Here is a 9,817-nt window from a genome sequence, read left to right as displayed (position 1 = left end):
ACCTGCTGTCATTGGGCATCACCAGGAGGTGGGTTTTGATAGCGACATGGGAGAGCGCCTGTCCTCCCCCAGGTACAGCACAACGGAGCCACCATTCCCAAGCCTGCCACATCCCAGGGCTGGGGAGACCCTACAACTGTGCTCCCATTACAGCACTGTCCGGTCACCTTGACCGTCTCTCTCACTGCTCCATGAACGTTGCCGGTAGCTGAGGGCAAATCTTACTCCCTTTACAGTCCTAGTGTTAGGACCCAACATAGCTCCCCCAACCAGAGTTATAACCTGAGATTCCTGTGCTCCGGCCCCAGAATCAGAGGAACCAGAAAGTGGCGGGGGTGGGGGGGGTGTCTAGCAAGGGCTCTGGTGGTCCTCGCTGGCACATCTCCCTGATGCAGGTGGATCTGGATTCAGCCAATGGCCCTGCTCAGTCCGCAAAACAGCGCTGTGTGTAAGTGAGGTGCGCCCCTCTTAAGCTGGGACAAGGAAGGGACAAAGCTGGTTTTCACTGCTCCATCCGGAAGGAGTGTGAAGAAATGCCAGCCCTTGCAGAACGCCAGGCTTTCAAGCGAGTCAAGACGCAGTTTCTTTAAAAGGCATTAATCACTCCTTTTTTGTTGGGCTTGTCTGAGAGCTGCTGGAAGCCTGGGGGCACTGCCCAAGTTTGGGGGCAGGGAATTCAGCTGCTTCCACTCCTGGTTAGGGGCCCAGATCTAACACTATGTCTTCATGCCCACAGGGAAAACTACTGGAGAATAAGGACTGACCCTGTTTCCACTACCCCAGAAACCTGCCCTCGGCAGCAGCATGCAGGCCAAGGACAAACTGACCACCAGCGCCCTTCGTTTCACAAATCCGATGAAGGCCGAGGGCCTCAAACTTGGCTCTGAAGGCTCTTTCCCGGAGAGACCAGCTCTCAGCTACCGGCTGCTTCTGGGGTCCAAGCCCCAGGCTGGAGAGGTGCTGGCATTCCAACTTGGGGCTGTGGAGTGATCACCCCAGCGTGGGCTGGGTCACAGGAACGGCCACACGCTGAGACAGGACAGGTCCTTGCAGCCGAGGCTGGGAGCATGGCCCGGTTTGGGGCTCCCTGCTGGCTCTGCCGGGCTTTGCCTCTCCGCTAGGGGGGCTGGGTCCTACTGGTCCTCAGGCGCTTCGTGGTGGAGTCCTGGGTCAGTCCGGGGTATTTGCTCTTGACCTTCTTATGATCGTACATGCAGCGATAGTGGGAGAGAGGAGACCCACTGGGGTGGCTGGGGGGCTCTGGGCTTCCCGGGTGTGGCTCTGGCTGGCTTCTCCATGGTGCCTCCACCGACCCAGCCTGGCCCCTTGCTCAGGCGGGTCCCGGGAGAGGTCCCGGTCGCTGGTGGCGCCACAGTGGCAGTGTGGGCTGGGGTGGTCACACTGCACCTGGAACTCTGCCTCGGGGCCACCAGCCACTGCAGCTCATCTGACTCTTCGCCTCCTCTCTCTCCGCCAGCATCTTCAAGGATTCCCGGGGGCGCTCCTCCCAGAGCTTGCGCTCCTTGAACTGTTGCGGCATGAAGGATAACGGCCTCCTTCTTGGCTCCAGCTTCCGCTTGCGGGCACCTGTCGGGTACTCCCTCTGCTTCTCCCTGAAGCTGAGAATGAGCAGAGGCCCCCGGTCATCACCATCTTGCTGCCCTTTGCTGTGGTCGTGGCTCAATCTACCTCATTTCTTGGTGCATTGCAAATAAGGTGCGGAAATCGGTGTATCTTGCCCTTGCTGGAACATTTTTAAGGAAAATCCCAGATGTTATTTCACCTATAAATACTTCGGTATGTATCTTTAATAAGTAAATACTGCTTGTCTGAACAGAACCACAAGAACCTTACACACCTCACAAAGTTAACAATCCCTTGATACCACATCCTACCCAGTAACTCTTAAAATTCGGTGGGGTGAATGGTGAATGACCACGTGGACACTGGCTTTCCAGGGCTTCCTGGAGTCTGCAGAGCCCCTGGGCCGGACCCTGTAGCAGAGGCTGCAGGACCTACCTCCCGGCCCCAGCGGCTCTGACTGAGTCCCCAGGTGCCCGCCTGGCTTCAAGCTCCTGGGAAGAGCGGAGTCATCAGCAAGAGAGCCCGGGAGCTGAGGCCCAGCAGGAACATGCCAGCTAACCGGAGTTCTCCCCAGTGGTCCTCGGTCCTGGCTGCAGAGGGACGTGGCAGCTTGTGTGAGGTGAGGAGGGAGAGGGCTCCAGGGGCAGGACTTCATTCCATGAGGAGACAGCTGTGACCTATTTTAATCTTTTGGGGAACCTCTATACTGTTTTGCACGGTGGCTGTACACGGTGTGTTAATTATACTCCAATAAACAAAACAAGCAAACAAAACAACATTACACCTGCATTACAGTAAAAATAGGCAAATTTCTCTAAGGTCTGTTCCAAAAAAAAAAAAAAAAAGCATTTCCTTGACTCCTCTGCCCCTTTTCCAGCTTCTTAAAGGGGAAGCTACTTTGAATTCATTTAATTGATTCTATCGCTCTTACCTCCTATCTGTAAATTACATGAGTATATTGCCCGTTCGTTCTTTTGCAGGCATTGTGTTTTGTCTTTCCAGCACAGGAGATAAGGATTTAGCTCTCTCCCATGCATGCCACCCCCCTTTCCAGCATTCACACCCACACTTCCCGAGCTCCATCCTCCTAACATGACTGTGTAACTTGGCTAGATCTAAGGTCAGTATTTATTTTTTTGACCATGTAAGCTATTCACCACTCAGCCATGCTGTGGTTTGATTGTGTTTCCTTTCCTGCTCATCTTTTCGCTTTTCCTACAGCTAATAATTGTCTGGTTTAGTGGTTTATTTAGTTTTCTCTATGCTTACCAGTTATTGAACTTGGAATTCTTCCTAGTGGTATAAATGTTATCAACATATTCCACGTATTAGGTTAATAATAATAATAATAATACTAGCAGCAAACACTTACGTAACAGGCACTGCTGTAGGCACTCCACATATACCCCACAACTACCTGATGAGAAAGGTAATCTGAGCTTTCCCTATTTTATTAGTTGACGAGACTGAAGTGCAGAAAATTTAAGTAAGTATCTCTGTGGGTAGTACCCACAATTCTCCCTCCTGTGAGTCTCCTTGACTCTCGAATGGAACACTTCACTTCTTTTCTTTATGATTTTTTAAAGATTTTATTTATTTATTTATTTATTTATTTATTTATTTATTTATTTGAGAAAGAGAGCACAAGCAGGGGAGAGTCAGAGGAAGAGGGAGAAGCAGACTCCCTGCTGAGCAGGGAGCCTGACACGGGGCTCGATCCCAGGACCCTGAGATCATGACCTGAGCTGAAGGCAGGCACTTAACTGACTGAGTCATCCAGCCGCCCCACAAAACATTTCACTTCTGACACTTCTGGTTACCAAATGCGTGGAAGGTTTTCTCCACACCAAGTGACCCTCTGTGACACCAGAGGGGGCGTCCTACAATTTAACTCATTCTGAAATGATCCACCTGAAGAAAGCATCAGATCCCACAGGTTAAGGGCTCAGTCCCACAAGACTGCTCCCTTCCCTTATGTCAGAAGCTAATCCCAAGTCCCAGGTTGTCACCTGTGCTTCTGACCGATGGGCTATAAATCAGACGTTCCCATGATCCTCTCTTTGGGTTTGATTAATTTGCTAGAGTGGCTTACAAAACTCAGGAAAAGAGTTTATTTTTTTAAAGATTTTTTTTTATTTTTTAATAATGATTTTTTATTATATTATGTTAGTCACCATACTATTTTTTTAAAGATTTTATTTATTTACTTATTTGAGTGACAGAGAGAGTGAGCCGGGGTGGGGGGGTGGCAGAGGGAGAGGGAGAGAATCTCAAGGAGACTTCCCTCTGAGCTTGGAGCCCCACGTAGGGCTCGATCTCACGACCCTGAGATCACTAATTGAGCTGAAATCAAAAGTCGGTTGCCCAACCAACTGAGCCACCTAGACGTCCCAGGACAGCGGTTTATTTACATTTACTTGTTTATTATAAAAGAATATGATATAGGATACAGATGAACAGCCGCATGGAAGAGACTACTAGGGTTAGGTGTGGGGAAAGGGGGCGGAGCTTCCATGCCCTCTTCCAGCTGCCACTCTCCCAGCACCTCCACGTGTTCGCCAACCCAGAAGCTCTCTGAACACCATACTCGGGATTTTATAGAGGCCCCATCATTTAGGCATGGCTGCCCTTCTCCCTTTTGGAGAGGATGGGGGGTGGGCCTGAAAAATCCCAAGCACCTAATCATGGCTTGGTCTTTCCAGTGACCTGCCCTCATGGGGGAGCTGACCCACCGTTGCTTCATTAGAACAAAAGACACTCCCATCACCCAGGAAATTGCAAGAGTTTCAGGAGCCCTGTGTCAGGAAGCAGGGTCAAAGATCAAATATGAGACCAAAAGGTGCTTCTAGTGCCCTTATCACTTAGGACATTACAAGGGGTTTTGGAGCTCTGGGCCAGGAACTGGGAGCAGAAACCAAACTATATTTTCTAGTATCTCATATCACCCCAAATCACAGGCTAGAAAGTGCTGGTGCTGGGATTCCAAACCAGGTAATCTGGCCTCGAGTCCATGCTTGCAAATAATAAACATAGGTTATTCATTCCATCTGCTTGAAGAAATCTCTTGAAGAAATCTTGAAGAAATGTCTTCTGCAGCTTTCTGCTCTGCCCCAATCTGAACTGATCGTCCTACACTTGACCCCCCACTCCAGTCCTAGACTCCAGTGAGGTCACTGCTGTGGGTCAGCTTACTGGCTATCCTTCCAGATCATTTTTCTATGCATTTACCTATATACGGTCCATAGAAAAATGCATAGTTTGTGTTTTTTCCTTTTATGGGAATCTTTTTATTCTTCTGCCAATTGCTTTTCCAGTTAAAAATATAGGTTGACCATGGATCAGAGAGATTTCCTTGTTGATACATATAAAGCTACCTGTGGTATTCAGAATAATGACTCCTTCAAAGATATCCACATCAAAATCCCTGGAAGCTAGGAGTATGGGACCTTACATGGCAAAAGGGACTTGCAGATATGATTAGATTAATTATCTTAGAACAAGGAGGTTATTCTGGCTTATCCGGGTGGTCCCAATATCATCACAAAGGTCCTTAGAGAAGCAGGGGCACCTGGCTGGCTCAGTCAGTGGACCTTGATCTCAGGGTCGTGAGTTCAAGCCCCACTGCTCCTAGAGATTACTGAAAAAAATTAGTAAACATACCCCCCCCAAATGGCATTCTCAGCAAAGAAATAGAAATTTTAAAAAAAAGAGGGGCGCCTGGGTGGCACAGTGGTTAAGCGTCTGCCTTCGGCTCAGGGCGTGATCCGGGCGTTGTGGGATCGAGCCCCACGTCAGGCTCCTCCGCTATGAGCCTGCTTCTTCCTCTCCCACTTCCCCTGCTTGTGTTCCCTCTCTCGCTGGCTGTCTCTATCTCTGTCGAATAAATAAATAAAATCTTTTTAAAAAAAGAAATTTTAAAGAGAGAGAGAGAGAAGCCGAAGTGTGGGGTGGGGGAAGATTTCCTTGCCGATCTTTTGAAGATGCAAAATGGGACCATAAGCCAAAGAATGCAGGTGACCTCTAGAAGATAAAGGGGGCAAGAAAATGCATCCTTCCCTAGAGCCCCTAGAAGGAACGCAGCCTGGCGAACCCTTCGATTTTCGCCCAGTGAGACCATTTAGAACTTTCAACCTCCAAAACTGTAAGATAGTAACTTCGCGCTGCCGTAAACCACAAACTTCATGGTGACTTGTTACGGCAGCAAAAGGAAGCGAATACACTTACTATCTCACCGTTTTTAACTGCTACACTCTCAGTGCTCCATAGTATAGGGCAATGCTATTGCTTGCTCGGCCATTAACCTATCAGTGAACTTTTAGGTCTCTTTGAAGTTTTTATGGGACTGCTCCGCAGAGTCCCTGGTACATGATTCTGTGGGCATCCGTGTGAATCTTTTCTTAGGAGAATAGATATCTAGAAATAGAATTCCTAGGACAAAGATGGGCGCTACTAATTTGAATCAAACTGCCAAATTCGGGGCGCCTGGGTGGCTCAGTCAGTTGAGCGTCTGACTCTTGGTGTCCCCTCAGGTCATGATCTCAGGGTCGTGAGATCGAGCCCCGCGTGGGGCTCCATGCTCAGTGGGGAGTCTGCTGGAGAGTCTTCTCTCCCTCTGCCCCTCCCCACCTCTAAAATAAATCAATCTTTAGTTTAAAAAACTGCCAAATTATCCTCCAAAAGGCAGAACCAGAGTATGTTCATGAGTGGATGAGTCTGCCGATAATACACTCTCTCTTCAATGTTGGATACTATCCCCCTTTAGCTCAAGCCAAACTAAATCTTATATTTGTTTTAATTTGCATGTCTCTAAATACCTTTGTTCTGCTCTTGTGTTGAGCATAATTTCCTAAGTTGATTGGACATTCGTATTTCTTTTTCTATAAATCACCTATTTGTATAACTTACCCGGTTTTCTACTGGGTTTAAAAAAATCTTTTTCCCATTGGTTGGTTGGAATTCTTGATGTTTCGATATTAAACTTCATTCTACTTTCGTGACTCATCTCACTGCTATTTATGATCTCCTGTGCAGGAATTTTGAACTTAGATGTAGTAATATTTACCAATGGCTTTTGTATTTTATATCTTACTGTAGAAAGCCTGCTACCAGCTGAGATTCTTTAGTAATGTTCTCTATTGTCATCTAACGTTTTAATAGCCAGCATTTTTGTCCACCTGGAGTGTATTTTAATTTTTCTTATGCAAGGAAGTTATTATTTAAAAATTTGCATAGAGTATACATTGATTCGTGTAACCACCATCAAAATTGGTATACACAACAGTTTCCTATCTTAAAAAATGTCCTCGTGCTTCTCCTTTATAATCAAACCTCTCCCTCATCCCAGCGCTTGGCAACCACTGATCTGTCTCCAAACCTATAGTTTGGTTTTTACCAGAATGCCATATAAATGGAATCATCCGGAGCATTCGTTCAGATTACAGTATGCAACGTTTTGAGCCTGGTTTCTTTCACTCAACATAATATTTTAAAATTCATCCATGTTGATGCATGTATCAATGGTTCATTTTTTTTTAAGATTCTATTTACTTATTTGACAGAGAGAGAGGGCACGAGCAGGGGGAGCCCAGGCAGAGGGAGAGGAAGAAGCAGGCTTCCTACTTAGCCAGGAGTCCCATGCAGGGCTCCATTCCAGGACCCGGGGATCATGACCCAAGCCCAAGGCAGATACTTTACCGACTGAGCCACCCAGACGCCCCGGTTCATTTCTTTTCCTTGCTGAGTATACTGAGCATAGCGTGTGTGTGTTATTGTATGAACGTATCATGGTTTGTTAACACATTTACTCACTGAAGGACATTTGGGTTGTTTCCAGTTTAGGGCAAGTATGGATAGGGCTGTGATGAACATTCATGTACTGGTTTCGGTGTGCATGGAAGTTTTCCTTCCTCTACGGCAGAGGCCAGAAAACTAGAGCCTGTGAGCCAGAACCAGTCTGCTGCCTGTTTTCCTAAATAAAGTTTTATTGGAACCAGACACACTCATTTGGTCATGTATTGGTTGCTTTTCTGCTGTAATGGCCCAGTTGGGTAGTTGTGATAGAGCCTGTATGGTGCCCACAGCCTAAAATATGTACTGCTTGGCCCTTTACAGAACAAGTTGACTCATCTGGAGTTCATAAATCATTTTACGGGGTTGCTTTACCAAGTTCTTCAGTCTAAGGAGGGGGGAGGTCCTGCCCTCCTGGGCCCACAGCTCCACCTACTGGACAGGAAGTTTCCCCTCCCTCAGCGTTCTGGCTCCTGCGAGGTCTCCTTTGGCCCCGGCTGATGCCACCATGATATCGCTTAGAGGCCTGGGCACGGGAGCCCAGAGAAAATAAAAATAAAAATAAAACGGTGGGGGATTTCCACACTCTCTCTGAGCGTTAGGCCTTCTCTTTTCTACTCCTCGCGCCAGAACTTAAGGGCTTCTCGGGGATCTCTTTCTATGCCACAGCCCTCACTTCCCATTTCAACCTCATTGAGTTCAATCTGGAGTATCCCAGAGGGGGAGAAATGGTCAAGTCAACGCCATTTCAATAGTACCTCGAACTCGAGGCTCCTTGTCTGTTTCCTTTTCAGAAGTCTCAAATAGCTGGTCCGGGGATTTTGCTCAGGTTTTAGAACCAATTTAAATCTGTGAAGTCGGTCTCCCCTGCAATGTGCAGCCACTGATGACTCTGCTGGGGTTTTTTTGTTTGTTTGTTTTTTGGTGTTTTTTTTGTTTTGTTTTGTTTTGTTTTGTTTTGTTTTTTGTACTTAAGGTGGCTTTCGACAGGTCACCCCCTGTCTGTACAGCATCGTGTTCAGCCAAAGACTGATCCGAGGTTGTGTGAAAACATGTCAAGCGTGTTTGATTTTGCTTTACGGCTGGAGAGTACATGCAAACCCCAGGCCCTTGACAAGTCTGCCGTGGCTTTTATTTTTTCCCGGCGCGGGCTCGTGTCTTCCCCTGGCCACCCACGGGCTCAGTAAGCCAGAGCTACGTGGGTGAGTTGGGTCTGTTCTGAGCTCTGCTACGCATGCGTACGGGCTCCAGGCTGCCCAAGACACGGGGAGTTCGTTTATCAGATCTCCTATGGCTGCCTCACCTCCCAGACCTCCAAGTTCAATTCCCAACCGACTGGCCCATGGCTTGCCCCCAACAGGCTGTCAGGTCCGGCTAATGGCACCGCCGGCCCCCTGCCTTTGCTTGCTGCTGAGAAAGTCACTTAAGCTGGCCGCACTCCGAGTCACATTAGCCATTGCCGGCAGCCGCAGTGAAGCTCATTTTCCGGAGAAGGGATGGGACCCCCACTGGGAAAAAACCACCATGAACGATGCCGCTCTGAGCCACAGTTGGACGGTTTTGATGAATAAAACACTTCTCAGTTGGTAGTATGCATTTAGTCTCATTCCAGGGGACCCAAGTGGTTGTGTTTTTTGTTTTTTGTTTTTGACAGGTTTTTTTTCCTCCAGCTTTTAGAGTTGCTTTTTGGGGAGAGACTGCATCAGCTCCATCATGCCAGAAGTGGACAGCTCCCTTAAGGTTTTTTTTTTTTAATTTTTTATTTATCTATTTGACAGAGAGACAGAGAGAGAGCCAGCACGAACAGGAGGAGGGGCAGAGGGAGAGGGAGAAGCAGACTCCTCGCTGAGCAGGGAACCCCATGTGGGGCTTGATCCCAGGACCCCAGGATCATGACCTGAGCCGAAGGCAGATGCGTAATCGACTGCGCCGCGCCGGCGTCCCCATCCCTTGAGTTTTATACAAGCAAACATAATAGAAGGAAGCAGCATGCCTGCCACCAGACCAAAACCTCAAATTATAATCAAGACAGTCCACAGGGGCGGGAAGCTTGTCTTTTCACAACCATCCTCAAAACGAAACATCTAGTGCCTGCTGACAGCAAGATTAAGACCCCGAGCTTTCCCGTCAACCACACGCTTCTTCTGAATACAACTACACTGCACCATTTTCTTCCTCTGAACTTCAGAACGGAATTTCCATGACCTTTCACCTCTAGAAAGCCAGTCACTTTCCCAAAATGGAACGCGCAGGCCAACAGCGAGCTGTGTAACCAGACCCAACATGCTTACAAAACACTTCATCCGTTTTATTCTTTCCAGCCTCTCCATTTCATGTGAGGTGTTTCCACTCTCAATCAAATATAGCCGTATTTCATTTGTATATCCATTCCGAGATTCCCTGTCATTATTAGGGGTGAGGTTAATCATTTATACTTGGTGTGATT

At 47.7% G+C, this 9,817-nt stretch overlaps 1 protein-coding gene and 1 pseudogene across 1 annotated transcript in view; one reads left to right on the top strand and one right to left on the bottom strand.

Moving 5' to 3' along the window:
- LOC121103508 overlaps window positions 1-1,213 on the bottom strand; it is a 2,273-nt pseudogene extending 1,060 nt beyond the window's left edge.
- Window positions 1,214-1,689: 476 nt separating this feature from the next.
- Window positions 1,690-9,817, top strand: part of ZNF81 (zinc finger protein 81) — a 352,185-nt gene continuing 344,057 nt past the window's right edge. Inside the window, exon 1 of the mRNA XM_008692403.2 lies at window positions 1,690-2,203. Within this exon, the coding sequence (XP_008690625.2) occupies window positions 2,132-2,203 (72 nt within the window). The 5' untranslated portion in view covers window positions 1,690-2,131. The remainder of the gene's footprint in view (window positions 2,204-9,817) is intronic.

Source organism: Ursus maritimus (genome assembly GCF_017311325.1).
Source record: "Ursus maritimus isolate PB19 chromosome X unlocalized genomic scaffold, ASM1731132v1 scaffold_X1, whole genome shotgun sequence".
Classification (NCBI taxonomy): Eukaryota; Metazoa; Chordata; class Mammalia; order Carnivora; family Ursidae; genus Ursus; species Ursus maritimus.
This window is presented reverse-complemented; position numbering and strand designations above follow the sequence as displayed.